The sequence below is a fragment of the Anomalospiza imberbis genome, chromosome 1, assembly GCF_031753505.1.
Source record: "Anomalospiza imberbis isolate Cuckoo-Finch-1a 21T00152 chromosome 1, ASM3175350v1, whole genome shotgun sequence".
In the NCBI taxonomy this organism is placed as follows: domain Eukaryota; kingdom Metazoa; phylum Chordata; class Aves; order Passeriformes; family Viduidae; genus Anomalospiza; species Anomalospiza imberbis.
Window position 1 is genome coordinate 29026412 of NC_089681.1, and position 19131 is coordinate 29045542.

Genomic DNA, 19131 nt, shown 5'->3' on the forward strand with positions numbered 1-19131 from the left:
GCCTGTCCAGCTCCGAGCTGTGGGACTTGTTTGTTTACTCGGGATTTTTCTTCACGGAGGAGAGCAGGGTGGGAGAGGCAGGAAGAGGTCGGCCGCGTTTCCACATGGAGAACGGGACAGCTTGATCCCGAAGGAGGACGGACGAGTAAAGCGGAACAAACACTCTGGTGTGGTCTCGTTCAGCCTTTCAAGGAAAAAAAAGGGCCGCCAAAACTGTCCATATTTCTGGACACTCCCGAGGAGTTACTCTAGAGTAACTTCCATTTTTTCAACCAAACTCAACCAAACAAAAAACTCCACCAGCACCAAAAATTAGCTTTTATGAACCACTGCACTCACTAGAAAACAGGAACATGTTCAACACAGAAAACGTCTCCTACCTCTTCAGCTAGTGAACTGGCTTGCAGCTGATAGATGTTGGAGTCTTTGAGGTGTGGGTGATCCACAAGCTATTTGGCTATTTGGTGTTTCCCTTAAATTTTGGTTAGTGGTGTTTACTTGGAGCCTTGTCAGTGTGGTATGCAAGTAAAAAAATGTGGAGTACCTTTTTTCAGAGGAAAGTATTCATCACCAAGATAAAGAATTTATGCAAATAAAACTATACTATGTTAGGATAGGTAGCAAGATGATAAAAATAAAATTGCTTAATTTATTGGTGTAAATATTTTTATTGCTGGTGTTGACTTGGAGTTATGTAGGTTTTTTTCCTTGCTTCTGCAAGATTTATAAAGGAGCTTCCATGTAAAGAGTGAGTCTGAAATAAGTTTTATGGGTCCTGTAATATTTATGTTTTTCTGAGTGCCTGATCTAATTTGTTCATTTTGAAAGAAAAAGCTAGTTATTTCCTTTGTAATTGCTACCTCTGCAAATTCAGTTTTGACTTTCAGAATCAATCTGAGTTCTTTGACACTTCACTGAGAAAGAGGAAGTTGACATGCTAATTTGCAGGGGAAGTTCCACCTGAATTAAGACAATTAATGAATAAATTTGCTTAAAATAGCATTTCAATTATCATCTTTCATTTCCTATATCCTTCCTTTAATTCTGGTGTCATTTCAGGGATTGTTATTCACACACATTGCTGTTACCTCACATGAATGAGCACAAACAACATAGAAACTCCTCAAATAGCTTTGTGTGTGCATGTGTCTCTGAGTGTAAGAAAACCCCAGCTATGGTTATTTCTGTTTTGTGCTCGAACATTTGCATTTCAGAGGCCTGTGTGTCTTGTGTGTCTGCCCTTAGTATAGACTCTTTGGGTTTTTTGGTCCTCCACTGCTTTTCTTCAGAAAAAGTGTTTTCTCTCTCTGCTTGCTTTCTTTTTCATGTTCAGTCAGCTAATTAAGTAGGAAAATGTTAGTCTTACTTTTTTCAAGTTCATCCCTTTGTTTTTCTCAGTCTAGTTAATTTGTAAAAAGGGGAACCATAGTCATTGTATAAGCACTGGCATGAAACTCCAGCGAGCTGACCTTTTTTTTCAGGGGAGGAACAAAACCTTCTAAGAGACATAAACATGTAAATCGTGTTAAAGTACTAATGGCAACAGGAAGACCTCTGGGGAGGGGTTTTTAAAAAGCCGTACAGGTCTGGTTGATGTTTATCCTCTCACAGTCCGAGGATGGACTGTCTGGAATTCCTTTTGTTTCTGTACCAGTAAGGTTATTCAGACCTAGTCAGTATTTCAGGGTGGTAACTGAAAAGTAATGTGTAATATCTGGTGAATTTTTCCACTTCATTCCAACACATGGCTGGCACTGGGACCTCCTTCACGCGGAAGGCACAGCCTTGTCTGCAGGGTGGCATTTTACTGCACAACAGCCAGACGCAGAAGTGACCCTGTGCTCCCCACTCAGCTGACAAGTGGGGCAGAGGCGTGTCACAGAAGTGATGATTTCGCGTACTGAGAAGGAGGTCGGAAGGTTGCCACCTCTCCTTTTGAGCAGCATCTGGTAGACAATTTTCTGCCTAATATTGTCAATCATTCCCTTGTTCTTGAAGGTGCCTGGCTGTCCTCCCAGCTGGAGTGAGAACTTCAGTGATCACTAGAAAGCAAAACAAATGCAAAGTTTACAAAGGGAGTGTGGAGAAGGCAGGTCCCCGAATAAAGAAGTTGGCAGGGGCTCAAATGCCTGGGATTATGAGGAAAGTGGAACACACACACAGTTAGTGCTCATGTTGGTTTGAATACCAGAGCTCAAACAAATACATTTGTTGAACACTAAAAAGTGAAAAGTGAATGACTCTTTGATTAGGTTATATTTGGAAAAAAAAAAGTGATTAAATGTGCCGTAAATGGAGGGTTTTTTTGTTTTGTATTGCTGCTAGATTTTTTAAAGGCAAGAACTGAAGTATAGCATCAGTCTGGGAGGAGGCAGGAGCAGGGGGGATCTTGCCTCTAGTGATAAAAAGCTGGCATTCATGGACAAGGGGAAAAATTATTCAGATATTAAAGAAAATAACAAGAAATGTATTCTTTCATTGAAGGCATGGAAAAAAGAAAGTAAAAGAAAAAAAATAAAAGGAGAACTAGCTGAGGCAGGATTCAGGGTGGTCCAATAAAATGCCTGCTGTGATGTAGCCACCTGCTCCTATGAGGCAAACTAAAGCACACCCGAACTAGTGCTTATTGGCTGTGGTTAGTGCTCATCCCTCCTGGAAGCTGCATTGCTGAGTGATGGTCCCTGGTGGAAGCAGTTCTGAGACCAGCGAGCAGGGAGGTTACAGAGTAGTGCCTTCTTCAGCATTACAGAAAAATCTCTGCTTTTTGAAGTAAAAGGAACTTGTTCCCTTGATGTGATGTCAGGCAAGCTTTGCCTGCAGTCATGATCACAGTAGCAGCTGCTGAATAGAACAAAATGTCAAACAGATCAGTAAATAATTATATTAAAAATTCGAGGAATACTTAACTGAACAATGGACTAAATGAAATGTTTGTGAAAAATATATGTCATAAGACAACTCCACCTGATGTTAATCAGCACAGAGTAGTTAAGACAGTGCTAGGGAAATCCAGATTTTTTTTTCTGTAGCTAGTGCAAAGGGCTGCTGAGTGGGTATACTGAAAGAAGTTAGACAATAATTATTCAAGATGAACTGAAAAGCTGTCAATGTAATTCACCTTCACTTGCTCTAGAAGAACTTCTAGAGGGAGATATATATGCTTATATGTACTTGTTCAAATTATCTCATATGTCTTTAGAGAGAAATTTCATATTTGGAAGTATGAACTGATTGTTAAGGTTACAGGCAAAGAAGCATCTGAAACAATTCTGCTGTGTTGGAGAGCTGTGTACACAAAGGGAGTGTGGATGTGCACATTAACTTTTAATAAGCTTGGAAATCATTGACATGCAAACAGCTCTTATTCCACCCAGAGCCTGTACTTGCATTAGAGGCATATTATGCTGTGGTACAATCATGAAGATATCTCTGTTGAGCTAAGTGATACTGTATTACCCCACATATCACAAGAATTGACTTGATATCAGGCCATGGCTATGAGCCAGAATTGTTCAGCAGATCACCCCAAGAGTGCTAAAACTGAGTCCTGGGCAAAAAATGTTGATGTGTGATAGTGGATTATGACCTGTGTTTGACTCTTAACTGTTTGTGAATGTAAAGATATAGAAGACGACTGTATCTAGGACTCCCTGACTTCCTCCACAATTTAGCTTCCCTGGGAAGCATTGGAAGGACAGCAAAGGTTCAGCTTCATTCATACTGCAAGTCAGGCAGACTGGAAGAAATGGAGCAAACAGTCATTTCTATCTTTTGTTTGTATCAAATATTGTGAGAGAAGTTATTCCTACTACAGCTCCAATCTGGCTCGCCCGAGAAGTGCTAGGAATCTTTAACCAATCTGTTGTAGAGTTGTCAACACCGGCTTCTCATTGCATTTGATAACCCAATGTGAGTAAAAAACATTAGCAGCTCAGATTACAAATGGAAAGTCAGTCTTCTCTAAACCCCTTCCTGGGACTGACCTGGCCATCAGCCTAGTGAATTCTGGATTGTCATTCCCTCTGGATCCCAAAACTATTTTGGCACCTCTCCCTCCACCAGAATTTGGTTACAATTTCCTCTGTCACCCTGACCAACTCTTGTAGGGCTCACATGCTGTCCTGCTGTGCTTTGAGATCTAATGGGCCATGATCTGGTAGAGTCCTGTGGAGAAGAGGCAGCATTTTGGGGGATGGAGCATCCTCCTACAGGCAGGCCTGGGATGGTCTGTATGTTCCTGAGAACCTGCCTGAGCCTCTCTGCCTCCTGCCACCATGCTCCCAAACCAGAGAACCCAGCTAAGTAATTCTTGAAACAATTGTTGAACTGACAGCTAAAAGCCTGATAATTGGTTAACAAGCTCTGCTTTTATATTCACCTACCAAACCTCGGGGCAAGAGGTGTCAAGTTAGCTGTACCTTACAGCAAGTCCCAGAACAAACCTGGCAAAAAGGCTGAATAGGGAGTTGAAAGAGAGGCTGAAGTGTGAGCTGTCATGGGAGTTAACAGATGTGCATGTACAAGCCCAGCTATCCTTTATCACCACTGTTTTCTGCAAGAGATCCTTTGGTTTCCATTCTGTTATTTGTGGTGTTCATGCTAGCACATATAATCCAATTCAGTGATAACACACTTGCTGCATATAGTTTCTAAATTTGTTTCTTGTTTTGCTGCAATTAAAACATACAGGACTTTGAAAAAGTTAAGGAAGTCGCTTAGTATATAGCCCAGTATGTGGCAAATAGGAATGGGACCCTTAGTAACACAATTATAATTCAGGTAACTGTAAACACAGGCCACTAGGAAAGATGACAGATTCAGGTGGTATTCAAATGATAAAAATCATTTCAAATAATTTGAAGACTAGGAGGTATTGGAATGATTCTATTTCCATGCCTTTAAGGTATAAGGAACTATGACTATCATTGAGATTCATGTTGAAATTCATGTTTAAGTTAAAACCTAAGCATAACTTAATTATGTCAAATCTTAACTCTAAATCTGAACATTCAGCACAGGAACAAAACCAAAAAAAATCATTGTTCTCAATTTTTTTTCCTCCACAGATCTCTCCTTTATGCAACATCAGCTTCAAAAAACTGTGACTGATCCAATCAGCCAGGTGTCAAGAAGCTAAGTACACATGTAGTGGCAGGAAAAAAGAACATCTTGTGGCAGCACGTACCAGGAGTTTTGGCTGCTGTTCTGCTGAGATGGGCTGAGATGACATTGCAGTGCAACTGGTCAAAGCACAGTCAAAACATCTGGAAAAGACACTTTTGGAGGGGTGGGGTGATAATGCTGGAAGCCCGGATATGCCAGAATTTGCCAGCAATTTTGTTGCAGATCTTGACCCAGATCTGTGGGAACCTTGAAATAATGAATACAAACAACTGGTTTGTGGGTAGGGTTGATAGAATTCAAACAACTTAAAGAGTTTGACATGAAAAGTAACTTCAGTATTTCTTTAAGAATGGGTACTGTATTATGTATAATTTCTTGCCTAAAAAATGCTGTATGCTATATTCCAGAATAAAAAAAAAACACTACTTTTTGAAAGGGATGAATTAACCTAGGTTGAAGCTTGGCCCCATGCTGACAATATGTGTACATTTGGCCTGTTGGCAGGTCTCTAGAACAGAATGTGCAGGGAGAAAAGTACTGAACACTGAGAAGGGAATGACTGTAATTCACTTGTAGATGGAAAAGGATATACATATGGCTCAAAAATTACATGTAAATGCAGACTTAAGACTTATAGAAGAAGAGTTTAGGAAAAGCATGTGACAACCTTAAGTATAATTCAATCTCAGGAGGCATTAATGAATGGCATAGAAGCCTGTAGCAAATTTAAATGTTGGCCACAGTAACTTCAGACTGTTTGGAAACTATTTAAATTTTTTTTATAAAGCTTTTCAGGAAGATGTTTTAAAGCTTTAAGCACATAATTTAAATGAGAAATTATTTCCCTAAGTGTCCCAGATAATTTTCTTCTCAACAGGGTATAGATACCACTGCTTCAACTATTGATCTTGAATAAACCAAATTTTTTCATTTCAGTATTTTTTCTTCAAAAGTTCCATTTTCCCCCATTTCTCTTTTTCAGGGGGGAGAAGTGAAATAATATTATTTTACTGAGGCCCGAGAAATCTGCAGCCTGTCCTGCAGGTGGGGATTGTCACAGAATCCATTAGGTCGGAAAAGACCTCTGAGATCATCGAATCCAACATATGACTGAACACCACCGTGTCAACTAAATTACAGTATCAAGTGCCATTTCCAGTCTTTCCTTAAGCACCTCCAGGGACACCGACTCCCTCCACCACATCCCCTGGGCAGCTCAGTCCCATGTCTAAACACCCTTTCAATGAAGGAAGTCCTCCTGATGTCCAACCCAACCCTCCCTTAGCGCAGCTTAAGACTTTACCTCTCGTCCTGTCACTGCTTATCTGAGAGAAAAAGCCACCCTCTACCTGGCTACAACCTCCTTTCAGGGACTTGTACAGACCACTGAGGTCCCTCCTGAGCCTCCTTTTCTCCAGGCTAAACAACTCCAGCTCCCTCAGCCCCTCCTCAAAGGACTTTTGCTCCAGACCCTTCTCCAGCTTGATTGCCCTTCTCTGGACACGCTGCAGCACCGAAATGTCGTGTCGGGCGCCCCTGGCCCTCCTGCCGTGTGAGCACAGCCCGGGCGGGCAGGGCCGGCCCGGCGCGCCGCTCCCCCGGCAGGGCGCACCCGGGCGAGGCGGGTGGGCGGCGGGGGCCGGCCTGCCCGGCAGCGAAATCCGCCCGCGGCTCCCGGCGAAGGCAGCGCGGCCCCAGCGGCCCGCGCCTGGCGGAGCCGCGGCCGGAGGGAATCCAGTCCGGGTTTTGGCGCCGGGGACCGGCGGCGGCGAGGAAGAGCGAGCGGGAGGGGACCGCGCGCTGCGCCCGACAGCCGGGCCGGGCCGGGCCGGGCCGGGCGGGCAGGCGGCGGAGAAGGAGGGCGCCGGGAGCAGGTGGGCGAGCGGCGGGGCGGCCACGCCGGCTGCGGGCCCGCCTGGCCGCGGTCGCGGACCCCCATGGCCGCGGCGCGCCCGCCGCACACACCCACCGCCGCCCCCCGGTGAGCGCCGCCGCCGCCCCTTGGGCACCTCGGCGGGGCCGCTGCCCGCGCCCGGTCTGAGCGCGGCGGGAGGCGGCCGGGCCGGGCCGGCCGGGCGGAGGCACCATGCAGGCGCGGCGCTTGGCCAAGCGCTCCAGCATGGGCAGCCGGCGGCTGAGCGCGGCGGCGCCGCAGGTGGACGCGGTCCGGCCCCCAAAACCCGAGAGCGCCTGGAGGCCGCCCCGGCGGGAGGGCTCCGCTGCAGCGCTGGAAGAAGAGGACGAAGACGAGGACGTTGTGGTTGAGGTGGAGGAGGAAGAGGAGGAGGAGGAAGGCGGCCTGGGGAGCGCCCCCCCGGCGTTGGCCGGCCACGGCAAGGGCCCCCTCCGAGGGAGCTTTAAGGTGCGTCCCGGGAGGGAGCGGGGCGGGGGTGCGGGGCCGGTGAGGCGGGCCGGGCCGGGCCGGCGAGTGCTGGGGGCGGCCTGGGGCTGGCGGCGGGGCTGGGAGCGGGCTGGCGCCGGGAGGCTGCGGGGGACTCCGACGCCGGGCGGGCGGGCAGGCCGGCCCTCAGCAAGTCCCAGGCGAAGCGGGCGGCGGGGGCGGCTGGCTAAAAGCGGGCGGGGGGCGTGGGGAGCCACCGGCGTCTGAAGGAGTTTGAGCACTGGCAGCGGAGACTTGGCTGAAGCGCGCGGCTGGCGGGGGTTGAAGGATGTTCAGCCCGGCCGTGTGCGCAGAGGTGTTCGGAGAACTGTGCCTGCGGGGCGGGCGAGCTGCCGGGGCCGCGCAGGGCTCCTGCGAGCGCGGGTGGCCGTGGTCAGGAGGCCTGGGTGGGCGACCTGTGGAAAGTTTAGGAATGCAGCCCTTCTGTGCAGAGGCCCGAATCAAATCCCATCGAAGCGTGCGCGGGCAGTGCGCTGAAATCGGTGCGGTTTGGAACAACCTGATGAACACACCCACTGGCTGAGATCCCACAGATTTAGGCTTAATGATTTTATTATGAAGCGTTTTCTGTAATTATTTTTCTCTTGGGATAACCGGGGTAGTAGGATTAAATCTGTGTATGGTACTATAGAGGATTTGTGTCATAGATGTGCACTGATTATGGAAAATAAATGTGTATGAAAGTTTAGAGGGTACCCATTTGAACTGATTTTTATTTTTTTCCAATCTAGGTAATAATTCTTACTTAATAGGAGTTCAGGGTTGGATAGTTAGGAGTGCTGTATTACCACTGGGGTCTTTCCTGTATCCACAGATGGAGGAAAAAGAAGGAAACAAATCCAAAACAAACAACACATAAAGGAAAATAGCAGCAGAAATGCAAGTTATCTGCATATTACTTCAGAGCAGTTTTGTTACAGCACTGAGAGAATCAGTCTGACACAGCTGGGTCATCGGATTGTAGCTCTTCACTGAGTCTGTCAAATGCCATGAGTTGTGGTTGTGGTGTCTGGGTCAGACCATCCATGGTACTGAGGCCTGACAGGCTGAAACAACTTTGTTGCTACGGAACCAGCGCTTGAGACTTGAATGGTAGCCTTAGGATGAAGAGCACCATAATGGGCTTCTGGTCCCATAAGTCTCCCCTTAGAAATGAAGGTCTTAAGTGGTAGAGGAGGCTTAGAGGAACTTCCTGTGTGTAGCTAATAGGAAAAAAGAGTGAAATTTTCAAGTGGAGCACAATGAACTGAAATATAACTGGATTACACTGGTATAATCTGCATATAACATGGGTGTGTACTGTCCTCTTTGTCAACCCTCAACATGCTTTCAACTAGTAGGACTGTTAGAGGTTGCTGGTATTTCTGCCTTACACCTAGGAGTATGCATATATACAAAAGCATTGTGCATGTGTATTTACTTCCTTGAATAGTAAATCTACCTCACAGGTGAGATGAGTGTAGTAATGCCTGTTAGGCTACATTTAGTGTACATAGTAAACTGTCAAGTCACTGTTGATAACCAGGTGCACATAATTTACCTTCTGGAGGAATGTTTCTAACTGTCATTACCTGCTAGGTTTCTGCTTTTTCTGTTTATACTTTTGAGTATTATAAACTGGAGGGCTTAAAATTTAACATAGTAAATAAATTACCTTTGGTTTCTGTGTATTTATTTAGAGATTGTTAGTGTGGGAGTTCTCAAAGCTTAATGGGAGGGTTCTTCCAAGTAATTTTAAAGCAACAGATTAAACTTCTCTGCCTTTGGCATTGTGTTTCTGGGTGCTTTTAAGCCTGAAGTGACTGAACTGCAAAGGTGTTTCCCAAAAGTAGCTCTGGGTATGTGGCCCTGAGTGTGTTGAAAGGTGGGTTTTCCAAGCAGGTTATGTTCCTATTAATGAGAGAAGCAGGCATAAAATGAATACTGAGGTCCAAGTGCAAAGCACTGGGAAGGTAATAGGACTGGCACAATCTGGTTGTGGTTTGTCAGCTGGAATTCCTTCCAAATGGAAAAGTGACATGGAGTCAGCAGCATATGACTCCCAGACATGGACTTCTGAATTGGGGACTGGGAGCAAAGTGTATTGAAGGGGTGTTCACTCCTGAGAGATGGCATAAATTGTTGCATTGACCAATACCTTCATAGTAAGAGAAATCCTAAAGAGCTTCAGAATTTATTTGGACTTGAAAGCAAAGTGATCTGGGTTTTGCAGTGTATGCTATCTGGATAATGCAATTAAGAAACATTACACAGTGTTCCGGTGTGTATTCACATGTACACCTGATGTCTGTGCCCTTGGGTGGAATGGCATTTCAAAGCTAGAGGTTTCAGGGGCTTGTGACAAAGTCACTTCTATGGACTGCCTGTGATACATGGATGAAAGCATCATAGGGTCAGCAATGGAATTAATATTGTTAAAAGGTGCCTGAGAATTTGGTCCACTACTCAAAATCAGCAAAGTACTGGCACTATCAGGTTTTACAGCCATATCCTCTGCTCCAGAAAGGAGTCCACTCTGTGGCTGCATGTTTGGTAGTCTAGTTTTGACCCTCACTCTCAAGCATGGGGATAGAGAGGATGAAGTACCTTATAAAGATAAATATTATTTCTCCAGTTTCTGAAGTCATGGAAAGAGAGAACATATATGACAAAAAAGAGAGACGTGTGGTCATGGGGAAGATACAAAAACTGGGTCTTTATGTTGCTGTAGCTGGGTAGCTGTCCAGGAGGTGAGCAGTGGAGAATGTTTTTGTTGCTTGTTCCTCCCTGCTCTGCTACCATGCTGGAAGAGGCATGAGTATGCTGTGTGTTGCTGGTGGGTAATGGCAGAATAGCCAGAGTGGCTTGGAGAGCCTGTAAAGCCTTGTTGAGAAGTGCTGTGTTTTCTTACTTTGTCAGAACTAGTTCATTAATCTCTATATGGAAACAAATTGCACCAAGATGCTGATTATGCAGACTCATTTTGCACGTGAAAACCTTTTTGTGCAGCCTGTATTTGCTTTGGCTGCATTTGGATTTTCAGCCATTTAAAATGAGATGAAAAAGTATAAATAGTGTAATTGCTAGTACTTTGTCTTGAAGCATGGGTTAATTTGCAGTCCTGTTTAATTCATCTTATGTATGCAGCCTAGTTCAGATATCACAGCCATGTTAGTACCATGCTGGGGTTAATGCAGTCTGTGGAAACTGCTGAGTTTGATGATGAGGAAAGGAGTTTTGAAGAAGGGTCCATCAGCAGTCTCCAATGCTGACTTTATCAGATACTTAGAAGAAAACCCCACTGCAAGTAGCAGAATTACGCTAATTTGTCTGTAAACCATCAGAGATAGAGAATGTGGGCTAGTAGTGAACATGGGCTTGTGATAACATGCCAGCATGTTGCAATGTTTTCTCTGCTGTTACGAATAGTAAAGGGGTTGGTGCTTTCTTCTATTCAGCCCAGTTGAACTGCCAGTTTATTTGCAGCCCAATTTCTGTCCCCAGGCTGAGAGTATGGGCACAGGACATTCCTAATCCAGCTGACTATGGATGCTGCACCTATTCCTCACCAATGGAATTACCCATTCCAGATACTGGCTTGTTTGTGAGCACCTCTTTTTAGTTCAGAAGGTTGAATTTCCCACAAGTGGATTTGGTCCTGCAAATACATAGCTCCCAAAATGATGGAAAGTGATCAGGTGAAGAGTCTGAAAACTAAAGGCCTAGAGAGCTGCGCAGTGATGGTAGAGGAATACAAAAGCCCAAGCAGTGTAAACAAGACTTTAACTTCATGCTTACACTTTAACACTGGGCTCAGTTTCACCCATCTTGTGAAGTGAAATTTATGACAGGTGCAAAGTAAGGAGTGTGTACAAGTCTGATCCAGAGGTTTTGCAGTGAAGATGGCAGACATTGGTAGGAGTTAATGAAAACCACAGTTTTTGTGGTTTGTTATGCTTTGGGTTGATTTTTTCACCCTTTTTTGTTGTTTTTTAAAGATAAAGACATCTGTATGATATATGGGATGCAGAAGAATCTTTAGAGCTTGTGTGGAAGAAATCAGTTGCCTTTTAGTCATGTGTTATTCAGCTGCCCTGAATTCACTCACTTCTCTTTTGCTCCTTCTTTCTAAAGCCAGGTGTGAATTCATTGCTGTCCTTTAATCAGACTTTCAGCTTTGTTGTTTGAATGGGCTACATACTCATTGTGGACAAAAAAAAAGTGTATTTTCTTGCTTGATTAGCAAGTGTTATTTAATTTCACTTTCATGTGTGCGTGCAAATGTATTTTCAGAGGCAATTTGCAAAATACAAGCTTCAAATACCAGATTTGCGTAGTGGAGGAGAGACCTTGCAAGACACATAATGAACTTAAGTGGAAAATAAAATGTTCCCTTTCAGACTAATAATAATAATGTTATTTTTATAAATACTGCTAGTTATTAGAACACCAGAACTCATGTCCTGAACTTGGAGCCTGTTAGGCTAGGCTGTGTACAAACTCAGAACAAGCATAATCCTGGTCTGCCCAATTCTACAAAGAGTAACACGAGATATGAATGGACACTGATGGGCTGTGAGGAACAACTAAAGGGTGAGATGAGAAAGGCAGATAAACACCAGCAGCTTAGCCATATATTTGTAAGTAGATAAAGTTAAGTAATTTCTAAATTTCAAACTTTGTTTGGCTTCTTGTTGTTCTTGAGTGAAAACCTGTCTAGTGAAGTTGGTGTGGCATATTCATGGCTAGACTTAGGATTTTTTTCTTTCCTTCCTTTTCAAAAATTTTATAAGTTTATACATAATATGGATTACTGGAAGCAGAGCTGGGGGTGGTGAGAAAATAAGATAGTATTTTTTGCCCACTCTGCCCTAATAAAGAATGAATGGGACTAATTTTCTGGGAATTTTTTAATATAATTTTGTTGTTGTTGTTGTTTGGACACACACAAGACCACTTTGCCTCTAAAAGGAATTGTATTAGAAAACTGTAACTATGTAAAAGTGAAGCCACTAACAGTTCTGATCTTTATTTGCTATATTCTTTTTGGTCCAGAATGAGGTCAGTTGAGAATGATCAGCTGACAGCCTTCAGGTATTCAGTACATACTAGTGGATAGAGATGTGCTGCTCAGTCTCTGTCACAGAATGTTTGAGTTGGGAGGGGACCCTTGGAGATCACCTGGCTCAATCCCCCAGCTCCAGTAGGGTCGTGTAGAGCTGATTGCCCAGGACCATGTCCAGATGGGTTTTTAATATCTTCAAGGAGGGAAACTCCACAGCCTGTTTTGGCAACCTGCGCCGTTGCTGGGTCACCCTCACAATGAAGAAGTGTTTCCTGATGTTCATAGGGAACCTCCTGTATTTCAGTGTGTGACCGTTGCCTCTGGTCCTGCCGGTGGGCAGCACTGAGAAGAGTCTGGCTCTGTGTTCTCTCCATTCAGGTGTTTCTAGACATTTTAAAGATTCCCCTAAGCCCTCTCTTCTGGCTGAAGAGTCTCAGCTCTCCTCATAGGAGAGATAATCCAGTCTTTTAATCACAGAATCATAGAACAGTTTGGAATGGAAAGCACCTTAAAGACCATTTAGTTCCAAGCCTCTTGCCATGGGCAGGGATGTCACTCACTGACTAGACCAGGTTGCTCAGAGTTCCATCCAACCTGGCCTTGAGCACTTCAGGGCTGGGGCATCCACCATTTCTCTGGGCACCTGTTCCAATGATTAACCACCCTCTGAGTAAAGAATTTCTTCCTAACAGCTACTCTAAACATGCCCTCTTTTCATTTTAAAACCATCGCTCTTTGTCCTGTCACTGTCTGCCCATATAAAAAGTCCCTCTCCCTCATTTGTACCTTGGAGGTACCGGAAGGCTGTAATGAGGTTTCTCCAAAGCCTTCTCCATGTTGAAATCATTCTGGTGGCCTTTTGCTGCACTTTCTTTGGTATGTCCATGTCTTTCCTGTATTTGGGATCCCAGAACTGAACCTGTCATTTCAGGTGTGGCCTCTCCAGTGCCTTAGTAGAGGGGGCAGGATCACCTCCCTCCACCTGCTGTCAATACTTTGTCTAATGCAGTGCCTGACATGGTTCAGCTTTTTGCCACAAGGATTCACTGCTGGCTTCTGTTCAACTTTGTGTCCATTGGGAAACCAGGGCCTTTTCTACAAAGCTGTTTTCCAAGTGGATGGCCTCCAGCACAAACTAGTGCTTGGGATTGTCCCTCCCCAGGTCCAGAACTTCACATTTCGCCTGGTTGGGTTTCTTGAGGTTCCTGTTGGCTCATTTCTTTAACCTGTCAAGGTTTCTCTGGGTGGCAGCATGACTGTCAGGTTTATCACCCACTCCTCCCTGTTTTGTGATCCCTTCCCAGGGGTCAAGGTGGGGATGACCAGCCAGCCTGTAGTTCTTTGGTTCTTCCTTGGAGATAGAAGTGACTTTTTTTTTTTCATCTGAAAACTAAGTATTGAGAAAGTGCTTTTCATGGGCTGGTAATTAACATTTGTAATGTGTCCTGTGACAAGTGCAGATGCACAGACCATCTGTGCCTTTGTTGATCCTGTGCTCTTCCAAGCTTTCTTCAGACCCAAGGTTACAGAGAAGTCTAAGAATCCTGTAAATCAGTTTCGAACCCTCAAGTCCTACTCTGTTTTTCCAGCTGCTAGATTAGAAATGCCAGTGTTACAAGAGCACTGGGGAGCTCTTACTAGACTGTGGGATAAATCGGTGCCTCAAAGATGAGATTTTGGCTGCTTGGCTGCTTGGCCAGCCAGGAGCATGCTGGTCCTTGCTGATGTCTGCTTTGTAAATACTGTGTGGATTGAGCAATGATGCTTTTTTTTTTTTTTAATTCCCTCAGAATGAGTCCACATTGGCTTTATAATACTTTCAAGTGATTTATTGAAATGCTTATTTCTAAAAATAGTGAGCAGCTTGACTAATACTGCAGCTTAAGGCCAGCCCAAAGACTACAGAAGGACAATAGGTCAAAAGAGAAACTCTTAAGTGTTTTTGTTTATTTTCAGAAATTGAACAGGAAATAGAAGGTGAATGAAAAGAATGTTCATTAGCTCCTCTGGGAATCAGCTTTAATTTCATGAACTTGTGTTCATGTTTTTCACTGTAGCATGTTGCCGAGCAGAGCACACAGGAATTTAATGTTACCACTGCTGCTGCTGAACAATCTGTGATAGGATCACTTTCACTACTCTGGCATCTTGCCAAACTTTCCAATCTCAAATGATTATTGCAGTGTCATTTGTCATATTGTATTAAAAAGTACATGTGTGGGTGGTATTTGTTGTTTGACAACAAAACTAATGAAGACAGGAAACTGAACAACTTCTGTTGCTTGAACTTTGAATAAAAATACAGATCTTTTTACTTGTGTTTTTCAAAGCATACAGAGTCTAATTTCCATAAAATCCTGACCCAGCTGAAATTAATGGAAAAGTCCTGCTAGTTTAAACAGATTTAGGATTTCAGCCCAATTAACTGAACACAAGTATAAATATACTAGTAGACTAAAACCATTTCAATAGTGGTCCTAATAATTGTAAAAGACTGTTATGATCACTAAACACAGAATCAGAGGGAAAGTAAAATGCCTCAGTGATCAGATACTGATGTGTGAAATTACAGTGTTTTACCATCTTTCATGTATTGTTTTACATGGTGGATGAAAGATTATTTGAACTTTAGATGGGCAGTGCTGTTAAAACAAGCAGTCAAGATTGGATGGTTACTTAAATTTTATTTTGTGCTTCAGCAGATAAGGTGGCTGATGCCTACATCATACTGACATAGAGAGCAAATTGTACAATCACCTTCTATAAACTGGACTTTGTAAAGCTGGCAAGATAAACATTTGAGCCAGCCTGATCTTTTATGTATATATGCATATCCCTTTTAAATGGCGTAAAAAAATTCACTGGATCCAAAATGCTTTTTACCTCCTATTTCTCAATAATTTTCTTTCTAGGATGCAGTGATGAGAAATGTGAGTACCTCCAGAGGAAAATATCTGATTTTTCTACTTTAAAATACTTTAAAGAGAGCACTGTGATGCAGTCCTTGCTGCCTTTAGGTCTAGGTCAGTGGTGATCCATAAGGCCATGGAAAGCTGTTCACATCTGGTTTACAGAGCTATACAAAAAAAGCAGTGAAATGAATAAAGGTGAATTGGTGGTTGCTAAGGATTTACAGTAATATTTTGCTTCAACATGTGTGACCAACACTGTTTCAGACAATTGTCCCTACTTTTTTAGAGCAGGAGAGAAGTGCTTGGTCTTGCAGGTATTTCTTTCTCCATGCTGGTAGGTCCATCTGCTGAAGCAGCAACATGGGTAGCATAGAGCGCTTTGTGCCTGGGCACTGGATGTGCCACAAACCAGAGTTTGTGGAGTTTATGTTTCATCAGTTCCAAAAAGGGTAAAGTATTCCTTTCCTCCAGTTCCTAGTTACTCACAGGCAGTCTTGTGCTTGTGCCAGAATTTATTGTGTGCTTTTGTGGGTTAGTGAAACAGTGGAAAACATGTGCAGCAGTGTCTGTAGACTCTGTGGTGTCCTTCAGTTATGGTGGATCAAGGAAGGGCTTGCCAAGCATCTCAATAGCACAGAGGAAAAGAGGGGATATCACAGCTAGGACAGGCATATGGAGGAAAGAGGTTGGAAATGGAGCAAGCCTTCATCCTTTAGAAGACAGAAGCCATGTGGCAGTTGGACTGTGCTTTACTTTGGGCCTGATGGTCCTTCAGGTTCTTCGTGAAGGCTTTTCTCCTGTGAGATATTATTGCATCCCTGTAGTGGTTTGGTAGAGGGCTGTTTTCTGGAGCAGCTGGAGAAGGTGGCCTTTCGCCTCTGCATGTTTTTACTGATGTTATTCTGTTGCTTCCAAGGGTAATGAGTTGTAACTCTGTGATACTGTTTATTGTGTAGTCAGACACAAAAATAAACTCCTTTTTTTGGCACCGCTCATAATCTGAACAGAAAAACTGCTACATGTTTTTGTCTCGAGCTCAACTCAGACTTGGGAGAATCTTCTGCTGGAGGCAGTGCTTCTTGCTTGTTCTGCTCCGCTGAGGGTTCCTGCTTTCTGCTTCCAGGCTCAAGATCTGTTAGAGGAGATAAGGACTTGTGCTTAATTTTTGTCTTGTAATATCTCATCCAGGTTTCCAGCATCAGGGATCAGCATTGGCCCTTTCATTCACAGCACCTATTTCATTCAGAAGTTAAAACAGTTGCATACATCTGTGAACTCCCTTGGTTTAATTTCACTGCAATGCCATAATTTAAACAAACAAATGAAAAAGAGCAAAGTTCTAGGATGTAAAGGCAAATGGATTACATTTCCATACCCTCTTAAGTGATCTAAGATCTGCAGTATCTCATCTCAGCTGGCTGCTTTTAAAGTCAGACAATAACTTTTGACCTCAGAAATCTCACCGTATCTTAATTGCAAGTGATCTTGAAAATAAAGCCAACCTGGTTTTCTTTCCACTAAAAATATCCTACTCTGTCCAGTCAAGAGGAGGAGGGCTTTCAAATGCAGATGTGCCAATCAAGGGTTTTTTTGCTGTGGAGCAGTGAGGCAGCATTTCCAAAACCTTCTGCTAAGTGTGGGGAGTTCCCCACTGTCTCTATAGTTTGATTTTTGTGAGCTCTTACTTACTTGATCCTGAATGAGATTATAGAAGTGGTAGTACTTCTTTGAGCTGCTGCCATCCTTACTGATCCCAGATCACCAGCAGATGAAGAGAGAAACAGGTGGAGTGTCTTGTACATCTTCAGCAATGGTCTTGAAATAGTTAAAAGATATTTTATTTGCACATGAAATTCAACTAGTAAATGCCATATTGATATATCAGTAAGACAGTCCATAGACAAGGCTCTATTGAGCTACATAAGTTGTTGTGTACAACTTTTTAATCTAGAAAATCAAAATTAGGGGCAGCAAAGACAGTAGGTACTTTACCATTGGGTTCTAGGACCCTTTTTGCATCTCTTATAAGTAAAAATCACCATTTCATAGAAAATAGATATTCATAGGCATACCATAAAAAAATACCGTGACATGAGGTTTCAGAACTTCAGTCAATGCGTGGGAACACCTGGTTTGATGTTGCTTACTATTTGCAGCTTGTATGCACTATTTGCAGCATTACATGTAGTAATGCAACCAAAATAAGAACAGAATTCCCTGCTACCCCACATTAGCATGCTTGGTTTTGTCTCCAGTTCCAGGGTTTTTAGCTTCCCCAGAGATGACCAGCAAGACCCGAGTGTATCCTCCTCTTTTCTCCTTCTGTTCTCCTTGGCCAGTCCAGGGCACACATTTCCAGGCCCTCATCTGTTCCCTCTGTGGCCACAGGTTGCTCTGGTGGCATTGGGCATTGCTTACACTGCTTTCACTGCAGGAGAGGTGAGGTGAACCTGCTGCCTGGCACTTGCTTCCTTCCCACTTGCAGGGCCAGGCACGTAGGTCCTTGTGTGAAAAATATGTGATAATTGGTTTAGTTAATTTTAAATTCACTTTCTGTGCAACCAGTAATTGGGAAGGCAATTATGACTGCCCATTCCTGGCCTGCAGGTCCTGCTAAAAGCGTGGTGGAGTACCAAGCACTCAGTGGTGAGCATGCTTGGCAAAGATTGAAGCAACAGAATTCCTAAATAAAAAACGAACCTGTTTTTTGCAACTATGGCCCTCCACTTTCCTGCTGTTTAAGACTTTCCAAGGTACTGTCTATATTTTTAGATGTTTAGAGGCAGTGTGTTTCTGAGGCACTTGTTTTATTTAAGAAAAGGAAAACAGGGCTGAAATAGCTCTGCTGAGATCCTGCCAATGATGCCAAGCCTGGGGGCCAATGTCCAGTTGGAACCCAGGTAGCTGGGTTTGCAGGGTGGTCACTGCAAGTCACATCCCTGTGTGTACAGCATAGCCAGGACACAGAACACAGAGTTATTTCTTTGAGACTTAAACATTGCAAGCAAATTTTGAAGATGCACACTTTCAGTAATTAGTATTAAAATTTGGTAACTGTTACTGATTGGTGTCTGATAATGTTAGAAGTTATATCATGTACTTTTCTGTGAGGATCTTACTGTGCCTGCATATGGGCTGGGAAAGTAAGCTACCATACTTCCACATCTTCATTCATTTGTTGATGTGGTGGAGAGAAAAAAGGCACCAATATCTCTAAATAATTTTTGTTCAGACCTGAAAATGATGTATGGGAAGGACCATGAATTCCCAGTGTTCCTTGCTGTCTCCCCTTCTATTCTTAATAAGACCTTTCTCTCCAGTTTTAATAACATTTATGCTTCATGTGCCAGTTAGTGCAGTAGTTCAGATGTCAGAAGTTGGTGGTGGTTTTATTTGGGGTACAACAGGTACCTGGCTGGGTACTGCATTTCAAATGTGGGAGTGAAAGTTTCTGTCATTCATCTGGGTAGATTCTCTGTAACTCAGAAACACCTTAAACTGGTGCTGGGATATGTGGAGTTTGTAGATGAGTTATGTTTAGCCACATAAGTGCTGACATACACCTGAGGATGATGGGAGAGTAGAAACTTCTTGCTGACTGCAGTTCTTGCTGCATAACACTGTGTTGTGAATCCAGGCAACTTAACATG

General features: G+C 43.7%; 1 protein-coding gene across 1 annotated transcript in view; it reads left to right on the forward strand.

Annotated features, from left to right (window-relative positions):
- The first annotated feature begins 6752 nt into the window (after positions 1–6752).
- ZNF704 (zinc finger protein 704) overlaps positions 6753–19131 on the forward strand; it is a 92942-nt gene continuing 80563 nt past the window's right edge. Inside the window, exon 1 of the mRNA XM_068186123.1 lies at positions 6753–7486. Coding sequence (XP_068042224.1) covers positions 7211–7486 — 276 coding nt within the window. The 5' untranslated portion in view covers positions 6753–7210. The remainder of the gene's footprint in view (positions 7487–19131) is intronic.